Genomic DNA, 22,908 nt, shown 5'->3' with positions numbered 1-22,908 from the left:
CTTGAGCTTCCGAATTTCCCGGCTGGCAGTGACCTCTCTGATCGGGTCGTCAAAGTGTGCTCGGAAACCTGCCAAAAACTTCTGGTAGTCGTTGAGAATTGGGTCGTTGTTCTCCACCGTGGGAATAGCCCATTTGGCTGCTGGGCCCTTTAGCAGACTTAAAATGAAGGTGACTCTGGTTCTGTCTGTGGGAAACTCTGCCGGTCTGCTGTCGAAAAACATTGTGCACTGTGTGAGAAAGGTTCTCAACTGTCCTGCTTCTCCTCCAAACTTCTCTGGTAGACTGCCCTGGGATCTCAAGACTACTGGCAGAGCTGCTGCTGCTGCTGCTGGTGCCGGTTATGGGTTAATCAGAGCCAGTTGTTGTAACTGCTGTAGCATGGCTGCTTGTAATGTGTTGATCTGGAGATCTACCTGTTGTTGGTGTTGTTGCAGGGCTGCTGCCAATTGTTGGATGGCTTGCCGAATTTCCTGGTTTTCTGAAGACATTTCCAAATGTCTCCCCTTTAAATTCTTTGTTCCTCCCTCTTTCGATGGGAGTAGGAGTTTGTTAGGATTGATGTCCTAACAGCCAGGAACCATGCTGAGACAAGGAATAGGTCTCTAGTGTTTTATTACTGCTACATAACAGAAAATCCTAACAAACTGAAGAAGCGTGGGAAAAACCCAGACAGATAAACCCCAAGACTAAGGCGGGCCCGATCTGTCTCTTTGAATGGCCACCTAATTCCTCAGTACTATGCATGCGCTTTACAGCCTGGATGGGAGCCCCCTGCTCGCCATCCTTACTCATGACAGGTCCAATACAAAGAGACCAAGATAATTAATGTAGAACACATCAGCATATTCTAGGATGGGAAAGTCAACTTTTAAAAGCCCAAACAGGAAACAAAGTACCTTTGTATATGCAAAAAATGTAAAGGTTAAAGTTTAAACTTTGCTATAAAGCGAAGACATATATGAGAAATGGGCCCACTGTGTTATGCATTTTTATAAGTACGAGAACAGTAACTGCTGTCTCTGTTGGTCCTGTGAGACAAATCCAAGCATAGTTTCTCTTTACCTCTTGGCCTGGTGCAGGGAGCCCTAATTTTCCACCGCCCTACCTGCCCCCCACTGGTCCAGGTAAAACAACACAACACACAATTCAGGATGCATGGAAAGGACTTGAAATGAACGTGTCGGCATATTCTGCTGTACCTATAACTAGAGCAGCTCAGTTTCCCAACCTCTGATAGCCAAGGGAATTTATTTGCTGATTTGAAATAACAGCCACCATTCCAGTTGAAAATATTTATTTTTAAAGCAGCAATATGGTACAGGTTGATATATTCATTTGAATCCAGAGGTAGAACTCCATGTAACCTGAAGTACATTGGCAAGGATTTCTCACTCCCAATTCTTAATTGCATTAGTTTCACTTTCTTATCAGGGCCAAAGTTTCTGAGCTGAGGATAGAATTCAGATTCTATATTACTGAGAATTTCCATTGCGCAAATGAGTTCTTACACTTTTTCCTCACAAATCCAGCGGTTTAACTCAGAGCAAGATCTTGAGACAGTGGAGTCTAATCCAATTGCAGCACAGTCATTTGTTTTATCCTGAATATTAAATCTGTGTAGTGAATTTGAAAAAAAGTCAGAACTTCATTTACAAGAGATTGAGCAGAGCGGTAATCATACAGGGCGTCAGCTGTAGAATAGAAATTTCATTTTTATATGGGAGCTGCAGAATAAGAATAAAATAAATACACAAATATAATAAATACATAAAATAAATACAAGTTACCCCCAGAGGTGAGACAGGGCCCTGGTCTCCTGGCCTTCCAAAAGGGGGTTAAGACTTGGTTGTGCCACCTCACTTGGGGTGGGAGGGGGGATAGGCAATCATGGGGGTGTTTGGCGCCATGATGGGGCCAACGATGACACCTTTATCCACCGTCTTGAACTGTATATCTTGCATCTTTATATTTATGTATTTATATTGATATTTATATTGTATTTATTCTAATGATATTTTAATCTTTGATTTTTAACTGTCTGTAAACCGCCCAGAGTCGTCGTCATACGAGATGGGTGTGGAAAAAACATGATAAATAAATACATACATACATACATACATACATAAATGGGCAAATGAAAAACCAGCAAAATTTCGTAGATGTTCCTTATCACGGAAGTTTGAAATATAAGCAATAAAAAGAAAGACGCATGTAATCCATTAAGATAACTAGGATTTGTGAATATGCTTGTTGGCCTGGCCCATTTTTAGAGGCAGAGGATATGTTTGTCAGGTCACTCAATTCAGTTACGCAGCCCATCAGGTGGCAGGCACTGGGTGACCGGTTTTATCCTTATTAGGACTTTTCAGACACAGGTAGCCAGAGCTTATTGTCAAGGGTCCAAACCCTCTCCTGGGAATTGAACTCACAAACGTTTGCACTCTATATATACTGGACATTAGCTTTAGGAGCTCTCCAGGTCCTGGTATTCAGCAGTTGCAGGTATTCAGCAGTTACCTCCCCACATAGTTTGCTTTTCCAGTAGACTTGCACATCCCATGGAATGATGGCTCCATCACACTACTTTCTCATACCTGAACATCTATAATTTCTGCTTAGCTTCACCAACATCAGTGATGATACTATAGACTGCTAATAGAGTGTGTGGGGAGGGATGTGGCAGATTATATACAATATTGTACAGATCAATTGTGAACCAAAGAGCACAGTTTGAGATGCATTCCGCAGGATAATACTGAAGAGAAAGTTGAAAGACACATGATTCCAGCTCAAGCAATATCAGTTCATTCACTGACTTTTTATTCACTGACTATTCACTGATTTCTAGTCTTGAGAGTTAAAGATTGAACCCTAGGAAACTGAAAGAATTTGCTGGTTGTCTGTCTGAATTATTATTTATTTATTATGTTCATTATCTCTGAGAAATCCTGGAGAATGGGTGAAGTATTGCATAACTAGAAGAGGTCAACATCTCTGTTTTCCAAAAGGAGATATGGGAATATCCAGGAGACTTTGGTTGTCAGAGTAGATCATGTCAACTGTGATTACTAAAATCAGCATGTGTTGTGGTATGTGGAAATGACCTTGGGAGGCAGGAGGGAGAGCCACAGACTAGACAACCAACATATAAAAGATATCTCAGTCAACAGAAGGAGAGGGGGCATGGGGTGCGTTTCAGAAGGGACCCTCCCTAGTTTTCCAGAGAGTAAAAGGAGAGGAGCAGAGAAATACTTCCAGTATTTCTCAGGTGCTGACACTTGCAAGATTCTGTTTTTATGTAACCTTACAATAAGGGCAGCACAGGATTCACCGATGTCCTTCTTGTCTGGACTACCTTGAAGAGCTAACAGCATGGATTTGTCCAGAATATAATTCTGTCAGACTGAATCTTATTTAATGTTTGGGTCAGATAACTTCCTTAGTAGATTTTGAGAAAGTTGATTTGAGCAAAGCTTCTGACAAAGTACTTCCTGCTGCTTTAATTAGAAAGCTAATTAACTATAGGCTGACTGGCATATCTACTAGGTGAAGTCAGAGGTTGATATGATCTACTCTGACAACCAAAGTCTCCTGGATATTCCCATATCTCCTTTTGGAAAACAGAGATGTTGACCTCTTCTAGTTATGCAGTACTTCGCCCATTCTCCAGGATTTCTCAGAGATAATGAACATAATAAATAAATAATAATTCAGACAGACAACCAGCAAATTCTTTCAGCTTTTTTTTAGTTTTATGGTACTTTATATACACATAGATAACCCAAGAATTTTAGATGCCCAAATACACCCCAAAAACTGTGTTTGGTTTATCCATGGATGGACTGATCTGCGAGTATATACGGTAATACTTTTTAAAAATACTTGTATATCCTATATACTGTATACTGTATAAGCCCATCCGCAGATAAGCTGATGGTCGAATTTTTAACATAAATACCATGAAAAATGCCTGTTGGCTTATTTGTGGGTGGCACATTTTTTATGGTATTTTGGTTAAAAAATTGAGGGTCAGCTTCTCTGCAGATGGGCTTATCTATGAGTACATATGGTAATAATTTTTATCACAACTATCCAGAGTGGGTCAATGTCACTATCCACAGATTGATGCAGGGAGAGCTGACCTGTAGTGGTTTGTCGTCCTCCCCTTCATCCTTTGTTAGGATCAGACAACCTTTGAGTGGAAGAGGTGGCCTCACTTCTTTGAGTACTTCTTCAAATGCCAAAACAGTGCAGTGGACAGAGTCATGGGTGCAGCCATGTGTAGGGCCAGGGTCAGGATTTTCAGACCTTTAAATGTTTTCTAGAAGGCCAATCCCAAGGCGAACGCCAACATTTGCTGCTAGATGCAGCCATCTGTCCATGGGTGGCCCACTCCTACTCTATGTAACCAATGTTGATCAGAAATAAACTTACATGCCAAAGTCAAACATTGTGTTATCAATCCACCTCCACTGTCCATTTGAATTTCTCTTTCTCAGGCCAATGAAGTAATCTGCATTTCGTGTTCTGCTGTTCAGGAATGACTGGATAGGATACACAGGAACAAAATGTTACAAAAAGCAGTGACACCGGAGTTCTCTGTTATGGACTACAATGCTGGGGCAGGAGTTTGCTTTTTCAAGTATCTTTAGGATAAGGAAAAAGGACAGGCCCTGTGTAAACCTACATAATTTGTACCAGTTGTGTACAAATCACATCAATATACATCACACATCAACAAAAATGATAACTTATCCGTTACAAAAGCTTCTATCTCAAATAAATGCCATGGGATTCCTTGTTGGTTTCACTACAGTATCAGTTATAAGCTCTCTGGAATTGGGCCAATCAAATGCATTTTCTTTAATGAAAGGAAAATTAACACAAATTGGCGTTAAAAAAATCAAGTCAGGTCTATGAAAAAGGGGATTAGAATAATTTTGATTTCAAGATCTCTCCCATACGCAGTGTTTGTGGAAGCCATTTCCCCACAGTAGCTGAAGACAATTGGTTTCCAGATTTGTCCCCTTCTACTTTTAGAATGTTTTAACACAGGTTATTTTTGCCTGGAATGTTCAATATAATTTATATCAGGATTTGATTTTGAATCTCTAATCTGCAATGGTATTTCAGATTTGATTAGATTTGAAAGAGATTTGCTAGTGATTCCGTTGGATAATTGGCAGATCATGAGATTTTATTTGGAGTCTTCCCACATCAGAATCATCAAGAGAAGCCAACATCTAAACACTCCAGATGTTACATGCAAGTATTGTTTCATCCTAAATTGCTAACAACAAATGTTATTCTTTTCCAGGAATTGGAACCAGAAGCAAACAGGTTGTCTTGCATAGCAACCACTTGGTCAGCGATTGTTTGAACTTATAACAGTGCTGAACAAGTGGCACTTATGACTGGTCCTTGTACTTAGGAGGGTCGCAGTATCCTTGTGGTCACATGATCACCATTTGCTAGCTTCACTGCTGGCTTCCAACAAGCAACGTCAATGGGGAAGCCAGCAGGAGGTCTCAAATGGTGATAACATGATGTCGCCCTTAACAACATCACAGGGTTCACTTAATGACGGGAACCGGAAGTGCTAAGCAGTGTGGTCACGTGACATCATGGTTTACAATCACATTGCTTAGCTATGGAAATTCCAGTCCCAATTACTGTCATTAAGTGAGGACTACCTGCATATGGTAACAAACTGTAATGAACTGTAATATTACTTTTTTATTTCTCACCAAGAAAATACCTATTACTAAGTGGATACAAAGACTATTAGAGGAACAACCAATAGATATAAAACAAGTGGATCAGGGAAGTGTTGTAAATGTGCAAGAGAAATGGCTAAACTGTTTTAGAATCTTAGAGTGAGCTGTTTGACATGTAAAGGAAACAAAACAATTAGAGATAAATCTAACAGAAGATATGCCTAATAGAAAAGACATTAGCAGATAGGCTAAGAAAAGTCATAGATACCTCTACTTTTCCTCAACTCAGAGAAAGAAGAATAGTAATTTTAAAAAACTACCCCACCATCACTTCAAGAAGATTTTGCTTGTTACTTTCTTCTAGGCCCAAACTGTGCAATTTGAGTGGCTATTTTGCATTCCCTCTCAACTGTGGGACTGGTTGCCATGGTCTCTGAGATCTTCTAGAACGGCTTTTATAAGTAGTTTTGCAATAGTTGGGGTTGTTATACTTTTGCTTAATATATAGAATGTTGCTGGTTCAAAACCTACCCAAAATATGTATGTGTGTTTTTAAATTACCATTTTTCTTTTCCTGAGCTACTTTCTTTCCACAGGGCTTTTTTCTTTAAAATAAGTCCAGTGGTGTATTCTTTCATTGCTTCTCCAGTCACTTGAGGTAATTTTATCTCAAGTGACTGGAAAAACAATACAACAATGCACTGCTAGAATTATTTTAAAAAATGGAAAAGTGGTATCTCAGAGAAAGAAATAGTACTTTTTTAATGCTTCAGGTAGTTTATAACATTCTGTATACTAGACGTTATATATATATATATATTTTCTATCCCACCTTTATTATTTTTATAAGTAACTCAAGGCAGCAAACACAGCTAATACTCCTTCCTCCTCCTATTTTCCCCACAACAGCAACCCTGTGAGGTGAGTTGGGCTGAGAGAGAGTGACTGGCCCAAGGTCACCCAGCTGGCTTTTTTTTTAGTTATGCCTAAATGCTATAGCAGGACTATTGTTAAAGGTAAAGGTAAAGGTTTCCCTTGACGTAAAGTCCAGTCGAGTCTGACTCTAGGGGGCGGTGCTCATCTCCGTTTCAAAGCCTTGGAGCCGGCGTTGTCCATAGGACACTTCCGGGTCATGTGGCCAGCATGACGACACGGAACGCCGTTACCTTCCTGCTGAAGCGGTACCTATTGATCTACTCACATTTGCATGTTTTCGAACTGCTAGGTGAGCAGGAGCTGGGATTAACAACGGGAGCTCACCCCGCTGCGCGGTTTCGAACCGCCGACCTTCTGATCGACAGCTCAGCGGTTTAACCCGCAGCGCCACCGCGTCCCTACATTGTTAAAGGTAGCTATCAAAAATATTAGGAACCAATAGGGTGGCAAGAAATGAAATTTTATTTTATAGCTGGTTGTTGTAAATATATTATGAGTATTTTGATGCTTTAACTATGTGTATTTGTACGTACACACAGAAACGCACATAGTTTTAAATTACATAGTAAGGCCACAGCAGTAGGGGGATTGTCCAATAGGTAGACATTGTAGCCTGCAGACTGAATTGAATACTTTGCTAGCTGTTGCCAAAGTAGCTCCGTCTGGACAGGATTATCTTAAACTGGCTTAGAGTCAAGCTGGCATGAGCAAAGAACAGGAGTGGCTTAAAGATACACTGCAGATATACCCTGACATCCATTTAAAGGTAAATTGTTTGAGGGGGGGAACAGTTACGTATTATTTTGTGGAAGTGTAATGAGTTTTATATATTTGTCCCAAAATACTTGCTAAATTTTTGTTTCTTTACTGTCCACTCTATCTTCTCACCAGCTCTGCTTTGTTGTTAATAATGGCAAGATGCGAATTCGACTGGGCACATTCCTTTTGACTTTCATCCCATGTTTTGTCCAGATTAGAAAAGTGGTAGCACTTTCCCTCATACAGAGTCCATCTTATGGGACAGCCTGTGCAAAATGGAGAAAACAGATTCAGTACACACAAAGGAGGAGAATTCCCACTTTCCTTAGTGGTATTCACATTGCCAACTCACTGGTTTTTCCTCCTGGGATGGTTTTGGGGGCTTCTGAGAAGATCTGCGAAACTGAATACAAATGACTCTTAAAAGCTAAAAAGACATTTTAAAAGCAAAAAGACATTTTAAAAGCTATTAAAGACATCCACAAAAAATGCTCACTAAATTCAAGCCCACCTACTCCCTCCCAGCCATATCACCCTTCTCATACAGAACGTGACTCTTTGCACTTGAGAATTTCCTTTCATGATCCATGGAAACTTCCCATGCTAGCTCCAACACTGATGGAAATGATGCATAACTTCTTCTAACAAAGTATTGGAGTTTAACTATGATGAACTATCTAGCTTTGACATACAATTTAGTAAAGTCAGGGGAGATTCAATAAATCTCAGCGGCTTACAATTCTTTTCACCAGCTGGCTTCTCCTGAAGATGGATAATCTGGTTGCAGTAATTTATGTTCTGGTTTCAAGTGTATGTATGTGTGTGGGGTGGTGGTGGTGGTGGTGGTGGAATAGGTGATGATAAGATTGTTCTGCATGTAAGGGCACTTAAATACCCTTTTCTCTGTTCGACCAGAAACAATTCACATTTGGCCTTTAGATGAATCCCTTCTACTTTTAGTAAGGTGAATAACTCCCCTTTCCTTGAGGTTAAATAGCTGGGAAAGAGGTTGCTAGAGGCTTCTGGTTTTTTTTAATTTCCCTGAATATTAATCCCTGGCTATGGGGTGGATGCAAACATTGGAAAAGGCAGGCATATGGCACAAGACCCAACAGCATTTCGTTCTGTTATACATAGGGTCGCCATGAGTAGTAAACAACTCAACGGCAACTAACAAGAACAACATGGGGAAGCAAAGAAAGCAGCCCAAGCACATGCTGCTTGTGGGAAGAAATGTTCCCAAAACATTACTTTTGGGCTTGCTCCTACACCCCTAGCTGAGGGGGAGACAAAAAGGTGATTGCAGCAAATAACAGCTGAAGGCAGCCACTGCAGACTATACGTTTTACTGAGAAGTATTCTCTGGTAAGGGGCTCAGGTCTTCCCTGCCTCATACAAAGGTACTCAGAAGGAACCACTGTATCCCATGTTAACACAGGATTTGTACACCCCTCCAACTGCTTGGCCTGCGTGTTGGTCAGAATTACTGAAACATTGGGCTTGTTGAAAGCGGAGAAGGGAGGTTGCTCAATTTGGGCTAAAGCAATCACTGTGTTCTTATGGGAAGTCTTATTGCACACACAGCCTGAGGAAGTGGGTTTCGAGGTGATAATTAAAGAAGAAAGGACAAAGGGGAAGAGCCAGTGGGTCATGGGTCACTCCCCAGCAGACAAATTAGTTGTAATTCCTTAACCTCAGGTCTTGGACTGAAAACAGATAATTTTCCCCCGGTGTCCCTATTCCATCATGTTAAAACCCATTACACAGAGGGATTGCTTCTCTTGCTGTTACTAATATAGATCCTCATTCCACTTTGCAAACATTTATGTATTGTTTCATAAACCTGTGGCCAGTCCATGTGATAAAATAGATGCATGCAACTGTTACCAAGAAGTGAGGGCTCTCTCAAACCACCACCAGGGCTGGTCCAAGGATTTCCTGGTAGGTTACATGAATTATACCCCCATCTTTCCCTATGTGCCTATCATGAAATGATGAAGATTTAATTTGAATGCATTTCATGCAAGCTAAATTATTCAATGTTTCAAAAACAGCTGGAGATCCAGCTGTGACCTCAACGGGATAAGCTTTCAGAGTTGCTTATTATCTGCTATCTCACCCAGCTTAGTTCGAAAGTATGTTAAAGCTTATAGTTTAAAAGGTCCCCTTTATCTAGTTAAAGCAGCTTCTGAAAGTGATTGAGGTTTATCCCTGGACTGGACCATGGAGCTGCATTTCCACCTGGTTGATTAGGGAAGTCTGCTTATGTTTTTACTTTTACAATCCCAAGTAAAGGAATAACAATAACAACAACAACAACAATGGCAATATACTTTGCATATGGAACTTAGATCAGTGCTACATTGGTCAAAAGAGCTGCTATGGTTGAAAATGGGCAAACTACAGGAATGGCATGATGTGCAAACAAAGCATTATTAAACTATCATTGTCCAAAATCAGAAGCTTGTTAATGAAAAAAAGTCAATGTGTTACATACAATATAGAAAGAACAGAGAACTGCCTATTAGCTTAATCGTCAAAGTTGTCACTAGCAAACCCAAGAGTCTCCAATTCATATTATTTTGTAGTTCAGCTGCAAAAGACCAAGAAATGTTCCTTTTTCCACACAGATTGAGATCTTCAGTTATGGCTGAAGCTCCACTTGAATCTGAAATATAAAGTGAGCTAAGTAAGATAAAGTGCAGTATAGGACTTGATACTACAGGTTGAGATTCAACATTTCTATTAGTAAATAGACATCAGGATGTTTGCTTAGGCTCGTAACTGATAATGACTGCATGCAGAATATGAATTCTAAGGTTTCAGAACTTTCTTCTCCATTTTTTACTTCTAAACTTCTAGAGATTTATTTTTGATTTCTCCTTTCATTGTATTTTTTACTCACACAAACAAAGGAATCTGCCAGGTGGCCCACAAAGAGAAAATCTATAGCTCTGCAGCAGCTAGACCCTCTTTCTTTCACTTCTCTCCAAAACGAGATGCTCCGCTGGCCTTTTCTCCCCCTTTTCTCCCCCGGTATGCTCTTCCTTTATTATGTTTATTTGTCTTAGATTTGGGTGTGTTGGGGAAGTGAGTTTCTTGCACCAACCAACTGCCCTTAGGCAAGCCCACTATGGAGAAGGACAGGCTTCTTGACAAGCAGCCCCAGCTGCGACTTGTAAAGTTAGAGACACCACCATCCTGACCTAGACATGCTGTTCTGCTAAGATGTAGGACATGCTGCCCCTTGGGAAGGTTGCTGTAAGAACTGCAGTACTCAGTTTTCATAATTAGACACTTTCAGGCACTTCAACATAGGTGCAGAGAAGGATTTAATTGGAAAAAAGTATACAGGCCTGATGCAAAGCTGCGAATGCCAATTTGTGCCTTTTCCCCTTATTAAAACATTCCATTGCCCATGGAATCTCACTCCTCCCTGCTGTCTCAATTGTGCCTGCTCCAGTTGTCTCCAAACAGTCCGACCTTGGCTTATCGCTATACCCAAACAACTCTGTCTCTGTGGAATGCTCCCCCTCCCATCCGTTCCCCAGCCAAGCTTGACACGCAGGTCTTGACACGCATTGACACTTAAGTCAGGAGAACACAAGCAGATGCACTGTGTTCGTCTGACTGTGGGTCCTGACAGCTACAGCAACTAGGCCTTGGCACCTTTAAGGTGCCAAGGTGGAGAAACACTGATCTAGGCAAGACGCTTGAAAGCTCACGCTCCAGTGCACTCTCTTCCTGCCACCATCTCTCTTGCATGCTGAGTCCTGATGGGGCTGGCCATTCAAGTCAAGGAAGCCCCAGTTGCCAGCCACAGGCTTTAGCAGTTATTTGCTCATCACTGGAAAGCCTTGGGCGTGTAGCAGGGCAGAAGGCAGAGGATGACCTGCAGAAAAGAGGTGTTACGTGATTCTTTGAGGGCCCCCAATCCTAAGGCTGCCCCCTTCAACTCAGAATCCCTCTTTGCTCACCCTTTCCCTCTCCCAGCCATCCTTCCTCCTCCCATTGTTTCTTTCTCCAATGATGTGGTTACAAAGGGGGGTTAAGCAATCCCCCCTTTCTCCCATCCCTCACGTCTTGCTCAACTGTGGCTGATTGGTACAGGAAGCTTGCTTCCCCTCTTCCTCCCACCTTACCCAGATTTGCTGAGCTCTGGAATTGTGGTTTTCAGCAAGGGTACATACCCACACCCAACCCCAGAGCAGAAGGAAGAGGAAAGCTGGGGAAGAAAATGACCAGAAGGAGGAGAAGGAGAAGGAGAAGGAGGGTGAGAGGGCAGACTGAGATGGTGTTTGCTAATGAATAGAAGTTATTGACAGTGTCTTTTTCTGTCCAAAGACCAAGCTCCCCTCCCCCTCAAAAGAAGCCAAACCAAACCAAACCAAACCAAAAGCATGCACATCCCCAGACATATCCCCAGACTATCGTTCTACCAAACCATGTAACACTCGACAAGACAGCATCAGTCAGGCATTAAGGGGGCAGATGCCTCTCTAGAAGCCTGGTGTCCAGTCGCTCCTGCAGCCCATGCCAAAAAGCCAGGCAATTGAAGGGGAAGGGGCATGTTCACAGCAGCCTCAAATGCCAATAGGATTTGGGCACATCCCAGCCCCTGACCACATCTCAGCACATCATCAAGCTAGCAGAGTAGCTCATGCCCATGACCAAAGTTTTATCAGGAGAAGAAGAGAGAAACACTGCTCTAAATTGGAACAGTTAAATAGGAATTTAAGCTGCCTCCACTGTGAGATAGCTTAAATTGCTATGTCATGAGGATGTGTCCTTCAAAACCAGTTGGGTGGGGTGCTGAGCCCTTAATATAAACTTCTGTAGGAGTCGAGCAAAAGGAGTGTAACTAATTGCTCATGTTTCTGGTCCAGTGAAATTCACTAGTTACAGCTATTTCCAGCATGAGGTGGCCATAAGGGATCTACCTGCCACGTAGCTGTTAAAGATGAGGAACCAGCCCCCATTAGAAGGGTAGAAAAGAAGAGGAGAAGGTGACAATTCTAAATTAGTACCACAAATTCAAAGAGCTAAGTGTTCAAAACTCTGTACTTGGATGGGCAAATCCATCCAGTTTACTTCCCCTCACATTCAAATACTTTATGTCACGTTCTGGAATTTGTTAACAAAAACTAACTCAGCCCAACCAAATTCTCCCTTGTTCCTCCTCTGAATAGAAGAGTTACATGTCCATGTCAAATCAATTGAACATGAATCCCAAAGAAATCTCTGGAACCTGAGTCATGACTGATCTTTATAAACTGATCTGGATGCACTCCCCCTGGGTTAGAGAAGAAACAAAATAAGCTTACTTGAGAGGAAATGAGATATTGTTTCTGTTTTCTTCCACGGTTGATTGTAGACTTCTTTCTGTTCCTACAAACAGAAGTTAATACATCACTTCTCTCTTCTTAGCTCTTAAGGGAGTCTTACTTTCTTTCTCCCTTTGATTCACTTGGGCCGTGTTTCACTTCTTTATTTCTTAATGTGGCTGTGGTAATTTTCTCAGCTAGACAGACTACGCAGCTGCCTTTCTTAAGATATATACGTTGCACTTTCTCCTTTTATAAGCTGGTCTGGCCATGTGTGGGTATGTGTGTGTGTATGACAGCACTGTTGAGAATATAATTGGAAGAGTGTGCTTTGTTCTCCGCCTCCCATTTTAGCCTCATAACGACCCTGTGAGGTGGCTTAGGCTCAGAGCAGATAAATGACCATTGAACTTTATGGATAAATGGGAATCTGAACTTGGTCTTGGCCAGCTTTTCTAACCTCAGTTTATTTAGCTTCTTTCTAAATGTTATAAAGATGTAGTTTATCTCTTTAAGATGGCTGTGCCATCCCAAGAAAAGATGCAGCTGTGTTAAAGAGAGGTGCAATGTTGGCCCTCTTATGTACATCGAATCAACTTTTTGGAATTCAATCTTAACACTGCACAGCTCTAATGGATTGATCTCAAATGAATCCCTCCTACTCCAGTGGAGCCAGATGGTGGTATGATTCATGGTTTCTTCTTTGACCTGCAGCAATTCCTCATTTCATTTCATTTCATTTCATTTCATTTCATTTCATTTCATTTCTCTTTTCTTTCTGGGCACATTTTGCAAATCCACAACAGTGCTCAGACAAAATACCCAAATGGGTAGAAGATCTTTACATGCTTAAACTTTAAGGAACAGTTTAATACTGATTAATGTTTACTGTACTTGCTTGTAGTGATTGCCTATCCTGATATACTCAGACTCACAAGCAGATACTTAATGATATCTGATTTATTGGTAGAATAGTATGCAAATACAGAGAAAGCTGAGGATGAATAAAAGCGCACCAAATACAAACTAAAAACCCTCGGCTCCAAATGTAATCCCTCCCCTCGCCCGGCCGTAGCAAACTCCCCCCCCCCCAGGTGCTGTTAACCGTTTTCCACACATCCTGGGAAAGTAACCTTGAACACATAAGATAACCCAAACACATTCCAACCCAGCAGCCAACAGATAACAACTCCCCGAAGAGGAATCCTCCTCCCTCCTGAGATCAAACACGTATCAGGGAAATGACATGCGAAATGTTACGATGTACCAGGAACATTGGAACAGTGAACATGACATTGCTGATCTGGATCAAATATATATTCTATAAAAGACAGTTAGTTTTGGCCTGAGGTGGGTTTGTTCATATTGACAAGAACTTCAGAAGAATAAAATTGGAGATAATTAATGCTCCAAGTGCAAGTGAGTTTCTTCAAGGCCCAATTTCTAGCATATGACATTTACTAAGTGAGAATGAATATGATGGACAAACAATCAGCAGATTTGTCTTGTTAAATATAATCAGGACAAAATAGGTTGGATGCAGAGAAGCAGTGGAAATGTAGGCATATTGATGTACTGGTAGGGAAAGTCTCATCATTCAGGACAGGATTCAGCACCCCCATTTGGATGGACTCATAGCTGTTTTGAATAATGAAGCAATTGAGGAACATTTATATTATTAAACACTTGCATGTCTGCATGTCTGTATGGGTACAGCTCAGCTTGCATGCAGAAATTGGGGTGGGGGACTGATAGCTTTAATGATGAACCCACAAGATGAATATGAGAGGAAAGTGGATCAGAGGAGCACAGGCCCAGCCTGCCCACAGGTGCTTCTGCCTGCTAACTAGTGATTTGGAAGGCAACTTGCAATTAGCAAGTACATCAAAGAAGACAGAAACATTTGCACGTATCAGATAAAAATTTATGTTAGATTGTCATAATCAGGCATCTGCATTTTTAATTAGCAACGACTTAATCAGATGAGCATTTTCTTATTATATATACTGTACATCTATTCAAAAAATTTCATAATGATATTAATTTATAATAATTTATTGGATAATAAATTATTTTGTTGGTGAAATACGAAAGTAAATCTTATTTTAATTAGAACATTTACAAAGAACTTATTATCGAAGATATGATATCACTACTGTTAAAATATTGGATTTTGGAAATTTTAAGAAAAACTATAAATGCTCTTGGGGCACTTCATTCCTATTGCAAAAATTTATTTTAGGGGAGTTTTTTTTTTTTTTTTAACAAACTAAGTAGGCATTATTATTATTATTGTTATTATTATTATTGTACTTTTATTCCACCTTTTTTATTCTAGTGGAACCTTCAAAATAAGAATTTCATTGCTAATGATACAGTAAATGGCAAACCTAGTCCTTTGTTTTACAGTTCAAAACATCCACAGACTGAGAGCTTTCAGTGTTCCATTTCTATAATAATCAACATTCTATTCCATCAATACCAAACATTTTCTCTATTTTAATATACTTAATTTCTAATCTTGCCAGGATAAACAGGTCTTAGACTGCTTTGAAAGGGGCTCAAGCTTGGATTTTGGTGAATATGCTGTGGGAAGGACTGTAATAACTGGAATTGGAATAATTGTAAGTGAAGGCCAGCACCCTTTAGGAGTTTAAAGGTTGCAATGGGAAAAAACTTTTAAGTACTTTAATTTTAATTTAGATAATTTAGGGTAAAATTCTAAAACTAGACAACAGCCAACTGATGGACCATTGGATATGATGTAAATGGTGCTCCAGTTTATCAGTACTACTAAATTCTTCTATACATTCATGGGTAGTTCCTTAGGCATTGATGTCCCATTAGCAACATACTATACATCTGAGAAATTGTAGGGGGTATTTGACTAGTAAGGGATTAAAAAAAAAAAGAACAGCAAGCTGATACATCTTAGAGATTGGCAGTAACTCTGCTGTGGAATTTTCATCTTGCACTTGCTCAAGAAAGTTGTTAAGGTTTTGCCTTCTGATGATTTCTGGTGCTCAGTTTGGATGGCATCCTCCCCATTTTCTTAAATAGAAGTGATGATTTTCAGCATGCTAAGGAGATCATGCCATGAAAAATCTGCAATTCCTTTGAGCCAGAAGAAGAATAAAGCTACAAAAACTCATGGGCTTCTTTCTGGGAACATCAGAACATCAGTTCTTCTCTTGTCTGGATTCAGTATTCATGTTTCCAGTCATTAGAAACATGCCCATATCTGGGCTGCAAAACCAGGACAGCCATTGGATGACAACTAAGAATTTTCTGAATCTCTTTACTGCCATTTGGTGGTCATCCAGATATTTGCGACTCAAATACGATGCCCTTGCTATGCCCATCCTCTGGATGTGGACGTGCATCTGAATTTAGAGTCAGATTAATACAAAGTAAATCGAAACAGGAGAACACCTCCTCCCATTGCAGAGCAAAGATGATCCTGCTTGTTCCTAATGTCTTGTCATGCCTTTGGGAAATGAAGCCTTTCTGTAACTACTATTGTATGCAACCTATGTACCTATGTGTTGCGTCCATCTATAACTTCATTTTTACTGAAGTCAAGGGCAAATATAAGTCACACCTGTACCACTGTGTTATACTATCTGAAGTGGAAGTGCAAGCCTTCTTCATTCCAGGGCTCCAGTGTCTACTATAGAGAAGAACATTTGCTTGGTAGCTGTAATGTTGCCCTAGCCCCAAATACTCAGACTCACAAGAGGCTGCTAAATGAAATCTGATTTATTTAGAGTACTAAAGGCAGATACAGAGAAAGCTGAGAATGAGCAAAAGCGCGCCAAATACAAACTTAAACCCTTGGTGCAAACGTATCCCGCCTCCCTCGTAACAGCCCCGCCCGACACAGGTGCTAGCAATCGTCAGAGTTGCTAGCCTGGGAAAGTAACCTTGAGCGCAGTAGATAATACAAATACATTCCAAAGCAAAGCCAAAAGATAACCGTTCCCATCCTCCCGAGAAAGATGAAACACGCATCCAATTAATGACATGCGAAACGTTACGATGCATCAAAGACATTGAAACGGCGAACATGACATACCGCCCTCCTAAAAATACACTTAGGGACCCGGTTTTGTGGGATAAGCAGAGTGGAAGCGGGCTACCAAAACAGGGGAAGCTACATCTGGTGCAGCGACCCACTCAGGATGAGGGAAATGTTTCCAACGAACTAAGTATTGCAAAGAATTGCGAAGGCGTCTAGAGTCCAGAATTTCTTTAACTTCGAAGTGTTGCTGACCATCAATCATGATGGGGGTGGGAGGTGGAGGTTGACGATGCCAGCGGTCAGAAGGAATAGTCGGTTTGAGTAAGCTGCAATGAAAAACAGGGTGTAAGCGTTTAAGGTTATGAGGCAAGTCAAGTTTAAAAGTCACAGGGTTAATCTGAGCGATAATCGGGAAAGGACCCACAAACTTAGGCGCAAGTTTCTTCGAAGGTTGGGATGACTTGATAAACTTTGTTGAAAGGTACACAGAGTCCCCCACTTGGAATGCCGGTTGGGGGGCCCGCTTCCGATCAGCATATAGTTTATAATCTGCTTGTGCATCTGCCAATGCCTTTTGAATCATTGGCCAGGAGTCAGCCAGTTGTGTTGTCCAATCATCTGGAGTGACTGCACCAGCCGGAGGTTGTGGTAGATCAGAGATAGGTACAAAGTCCTTACCCAGGGCTACCCGAAAGGGGGTTTGGCCAGTGCTTTGATGCACTGCATTGTTGTAAGCCACTTCAGCAAATGGTAGGAGGTCTACCCAATTGTCCTGCTGGTAATTCACAAAAGCTCGAAGGTACTGTTCTAGAGTCGAGTTAAGCGCCTCAGTGGCCCCGTCCGTCTGAGGATGCCAAGCCGTGGATAGGGCTTGTTTCGTGCCTAACAGCTTGAGAAACGCCCGCCAAAATTGCGAGGTAAATTGTGTACCTCTGTCCGAAATCAAGCGGGAGGGACATCCGTGCAACCTGTACACGTGTACAAGGAATAGGCGAGCCAATTGACGGGCCGACGGAATGGACACGCAAGGGATGAAGTGCGCCTGTTTGGAGAAATAGTCTTTGACCACCCAAATGACCGTTTTGCGTTGGCTGGGCGGGAGCTCGACAATAAAGTCCATGGAGATTTCCTCCCAAGGGGAAGAAGGGGCTGCCACCGGTTGCAGCAGTCCTTGGGGCTTGCCCACCTTGCGCTTGGACATTGCACAAACAGTGCAGGAGGCAATGTAGTCTTTGACATCTTTACGTAATGTGGGCCACCAGAATTGCCTCCGAACGAGGTGCAAGGTTTTTACAAACCCGAAGTGACCTGCAAGTTTGTCATCGTGTGAACGTAGTAACACATCTTTTCTGAGGCTTTCAGGGACGTAGAGGCGGTCGGATTTCCAAGCAAAGCCTCTGTCAAAAGTAACATTGTCTTTATTTGCAAGCAACCAAGTATCCGTTTTTAGTTCTTTTAGAAACTTTTGTTGCAACTGGGAGGGAATTGACAAAGGACTTGGCTGAACAGCGCTTGTAGTGGGCGGCTGCTGCGCGCGCGTTTGGCTTCGCGTCACAGCCTGCATGCCCAATTGGGGCGCCGTCCATAGGGTGCTTACCACATCTGGCGCTGCCCCAGAGTCCTGAGGTTGCCTTGACAAGGCATCAGCCAAGAAGTTCTTTTTCCCTGGAATAAATTTAAACTGAAAATTGAATCGGTTGAAAAATTGAGCCCAACGAACTTGTTTGGGGCTCAGTTTTCGAGGGGTACTAAGAGCCTCCAAGTTTTTATGGTCAGTCCATACTTCAAAGGGATGATTTGCCCCTTCTAACAGATGCCGCCAAGCTTCTAATGCAGCTTTTACTGCAAATGCCTCCTTCTCCCAAACATGCCAACGCCTTTCAGTCTCAGAAAATTTGCGGGATAAGTAGGCACAGGGCTTGAGGCATCCTGCCTCATCCTTCTGCATCAACAATGCCCCAATAGAATAATCGGAAGCATCTGCCTGTACAACAAACGGCTTGGAGGGATCAGGATGCTGTAAAATTGGCTCTTTGACAAAAGCTGCTTTCAGGCGCTCAAACGCCGTTTGACAAGCAGGCGTCCACCTCAACAGCGCTCCGGGATTCTTGACTCTCCTAGTATCTCCCACCCCTTTGGTTCGCAGCAGCTCAGTTAGGGGCAAGGCAATCTCAGCGAATCCCCTTATGAACAATCTGTAATAGTTGCTGAACCCCAAGAAACTTTGAAGTTGCCTGCGGGTGCGGGGACTCTCCCAGTCCATGATAGCCTGCACCTTGGCAGGGTCCATTTCTATGCCTTTATCTGAAATTCTATACCCCAAGTAGTCAATTTGGGTCTGATGAAAGGCACATTTCGACAGCTTAGCATACAATTCAGCCGACCTGAGTTTACACAATACCTGCTTTACCAGAGCTACATGCTCTTTCATGGTTTCAGTATAAATCAATACATCATCCAAATACACAAGTACACCTTTGAACAGATGTTCATGCAAAACCTCATTGATTAATTGCATAAATACCCCAGGGGCCCCAGCCAACCCAAACGGCAACACCTTATACTGGAAAGCTCCCAACGGGCAATTGAATGCGGTTTTCCACTCATCCCCCTCCTTGATCCGTACACGATAGTAGGCTTCTCTTAAATCAAGCTTAGAGAAGATCTTGCCCTTGGCCAGATGTGACAACATGTCCTTTATCAATGGCAAGGGATATTTGTTGGAAATTGAGACGGCATTTAATCCGCGGAAATCCGTACAAAGTCTCAATGTCCCGTCCTTTTTTGGGCGAAAAAGAACCGGCGCCCCCACGGGTGAATTTGCCGGCTCAATAAATCCGCGCGCCAGATTTTTGTCCACAAATTCCCTCAACAGAGTTAGTTCCTTCTGAGTCATGGAATAAATTTTTGGTTTAGGCAATTGGGTGTTGGGCAACAGTTCTATGGCACAGTCCGTCTTTCGATGGGGGGGCAACTGATCGGCTTCCTTTTCACCGAATACATCAGCAAACATCCAGTACTCGGCCGGCAAGCCTTCCAGAGGAGAGGCCGGGTAAGGCGGAGTCGCAGCTGCCGCAACCCCCACCATCTCCTCTGGGGCACCCTTCCCCTCGGCCGCTTGATAAAACCCATCCCTAAACGTGATAGTTCGGTAGACCCAGTTTATGTGGGGGTTTTGCTGCACCAACCAGGGTACCCCCAACACCACCAATGGCCCCCCAACCGGAGCCACCACAAAAGACAGCCCTTCCTGGTGACTGCCCAGTTGCAAGGCTACACGCCCTGTAAAATGGGTGACCGGTTGGCCCCCTGCCACGGACCCATCCAGCTGAGTAAAAGCGATGGGTCGCTGTAAAGGGAACGTGGGGAGCTCCAAAGCCGCCACCACGTCGGGGTGCATAAGACAGCGGGAACACCCCGAATCAATCATGGCCCATACTTCCACAGTCTTGGATTGGGAGCCCAATTTCAATTTCACCATGAGTATGCGGTAAGTGCCACTCACCGATGGAGGCTCGCGCCCATCCTCTACCACCTGCCCAGCGGCGCCCTTTAGAGCAGGTGGCTGGCGTTTCCCGCCGGCTGCGGGATTTCGGTCTCCCCCTCAATTTCGAAGAACATTACATCGTCTCCCTCGGTTTCAGCCACCGCAGCTTTTTGCTTCCTCGGCAATGCAGGGGACTTTGCTGGCGGTTTTCCGGGCCGTTCCTCCACCTTTGCCTTCGGGCATGCTGCCACTCTATGCCCCTCCTTACCACATCTCAGGCACAAGCCTTTTGCGTACCGCTTCTCCCGCTCCTCGTCCCAGGGTCGTTGTCCCGGTTTCCCCCCGGTGGTCGATGGGCGGCTGGGCTTCACCTCCCGCCCCGACTTGGCGGTCCTCCGCTGGGCAAAGATCTCCTGTGCATGTTCAGCCCTCCCCGCCAGCAGGATCCACTCATACAGCGTGTATGGGTCGTCCCTCCCCAGGGACCAGCGCAGCACCTCTGTATTCAAGCCATCCTTGAAGAGCTCGATAATGGTGGCTTGGGACCAGTCATCCACCTTCCCAGCTAGCGCTTTAAACTCCAAAGCATAATCGGCCACTGATCTGAACCCCTGCTTGAGTTCCTTCAGGGCTCGCTTTGCTCTCTCCTTTGCTAAGGGGTCCTCGAAGTGTTGCTTCAACGCCCAGAGGAACTCCTCGAGACTTTCCAGTTCGGGCGCCTCCGACTGGCACATCTGGACATACCAGTCTGCCGCCCTCCCCTTCAGTTTGGTGGCAATGGTGATGATCCTTGCCTTTTCCGATTGGAAAAACGCCCCCCATTCTTCCATATAGGCTTTCGCGTTCGTCAGGAAGAACGAGAGTTTGGTCGGGTCCCCATCAAACTTGACAGGGAAGTCTCGCATGCCGCCTCCCGCCGCGCTGCGCCCCACCACCGGTGCTGCCGCGGCTTGTGTTCCCCTGGCTTGGGGCGGCACGGGGCCCCGGGGCGATCGCCCTGGCGATGCTGCGATTTCCATCCGGACCGACTGGTCCCCTTCGCGCCTCCGCACCACCCGTCGCCGTTCCGGGGACAGCCCCTGGGAAGAGGGGGTTGAATGCCTTTGGCTTGATTCTTCCCGGACCTCTCGCAACGAGGTCACATCCAAGCTCAGCTGTTTCAATATAGCCTCCAACGAATCCATTTTGGACTCCAACACTCGGATCCGATCCGGAGTGGGTGAGCCCTCCGTTGGCTGCACCTGCACCACGTTGGGGGACAATGGGTATCTCTGCCTCCAGGAGGGACCCCCCGCTGCCGTGGCATCTCCTTGGGTCGTATCCCAGGTGAGCAGCTCGCCCGGAGAATTTACGGTGGTCTCTGGGGCCGTTTTCAGCCCCCCGGCTTCACTCTCCGACTCGGAGCTCGCCTCCTCTCGGATGGCTGACAGCTCCCCACCTTGGGACGATCGGCCGGACTGCCTCACGGTCGAGTCCGGTTCCCCTTCCTCCATCATCATGATGTCGGGTTCAGTCATCGCGGGCTCTCTCCCTCACAGGGTTAGACGCTTGTCTTTCCTGGACAGGGGCCAGCGGAGTTAGGAACTTAGATTCTCAGCTTTATGTAATGGTTGCCCTAGCCCCAAATACTCAGACTCACAAGAGGCTGCTAAATGAAATCTGATTTATTTAGAGTACTAAAGGCAGATACAGAGAAAGCTGAGAATGAGCAAAAGCGCGCCAAATACAAACTTAAACCCTTGGTGCAAACGTATCCCGCCTCCCTCGTAACAGCCCCGCCCGACACAGGTGCTAGCAATCGTCAGAGTTGCTAGCCTGGGAAAGTAACCTTGAGCGCAGTAGATAATACAAATACATTCCAAAGCAAAGCCAAAAGATAACCGTTCCCATCCTCCCGAGAAAGATGAAACACGCATCCAATTAATGACATGCGAAACGTTACGATGCATCAAAGACATTGAAACGGCGAACATGACAGTAGCTTCAGTATTCTGCAGTGTACTTAGGCATGAAAGACAGAAACAGAGGACTACATTTTTACAAGCATCCTGTTTATGGTCTTCACCCTGAAATGTGCAGGCAAGTATATTGACAGTCCTCTGAGAAGAAGTCTTTCTTTGTAACTGAACTCCATGCAGAACTTGGAGTAATGGGGCTCCCAGGTGTAATCCTAATCAACCCCTTCCCCCTTCATTCACAAATCCACACTGGAAATCACAATCTGTTGCTTTCTTTCTCTGAGACTTCACACCAGATTTGCTCCATAATATATTACTTCCAAATCACTGCGTTGAAGATCACAGCCTGAATGAGATGGGGCAATTAGAGGTATGATTTAGAGGCATGTAATGAACGAATGATTGCAATGTAAAGCTAGGGTGGCTGGGCATCCCTAAAAGCTGGAATTGTGCTGCAGAAAACCATGCACATACCCCCCTTGGGCAATGTCAATTTCCCATGTAAGACAGGGGGACTTTGATGCTGAATCCTGAGTACCCCCTTCACCTAATATACCCATATGCATTCAGTGGGGTGGAAGGAAAGACCAATGGTTAGGCTAAAGGAAATGTTATAGTCTAGCAATGTATTCAGAGCAGCCAACATTCAAAATTAAGATACTGTTCTGCAGCCTTCCCTAACTAGGGGTCTGCCAGATGAGTTGG

The 22,908-nt window shown here is 43.6% G+C and overlaps 1 protein-coding gene across 1 annotated transcript; it reads right to left on the bottom strand.

Annotated features, from left to right (window-relative positions):
• Positions 1-1,232: 1,232 nt before the first annotated feature.
• LOC134492504 (C-type lectin domain family 5 member A-like) lies at positions 1,233-10,103 on the bottom strand. Its single transcript, XM_063296676.1, has 5 exons — positions 9,911-10,103; positions 7,766-7,816; positions 7,543-7,679; positions 4,436-4,545; positions 1,233-1,614 (listed from the first exon to the last, which is right to left on the bottom strand). Exons 1-5 carry the CDS (start codon positions 9,987-9,989, stop codon positions 1,506-1,508), a joined length of 486 nt encoding a protein of 161 aa, XP_063152746.1. The 5' UTR covers positions 9,990-10,103; the 3' UTR covers positions 1,233-1,505.
• Between the last annotated feature and the right edge of the window lie 12,805 nt (positions 10,104-22,908).

Source organism: Candoia aspera, chromosome 2, assembly GCF_035149785.1.
Source record: "Candoia aspera isolate rCanAsp1 chromosome 2, rCanAsp1.hap2, whole genome shotgun sequence".
NCBI classification, from domain to species: Eukaryota; Metazoa; Chordata; class Lepidosauria; order Squamata; family Boidae; genus Candoia; species Candoia aspera.
Note: the sequence above shows the minus strand (reverse complement) of the source record. Positions and strands in the feature narration are given on the sequence as shown.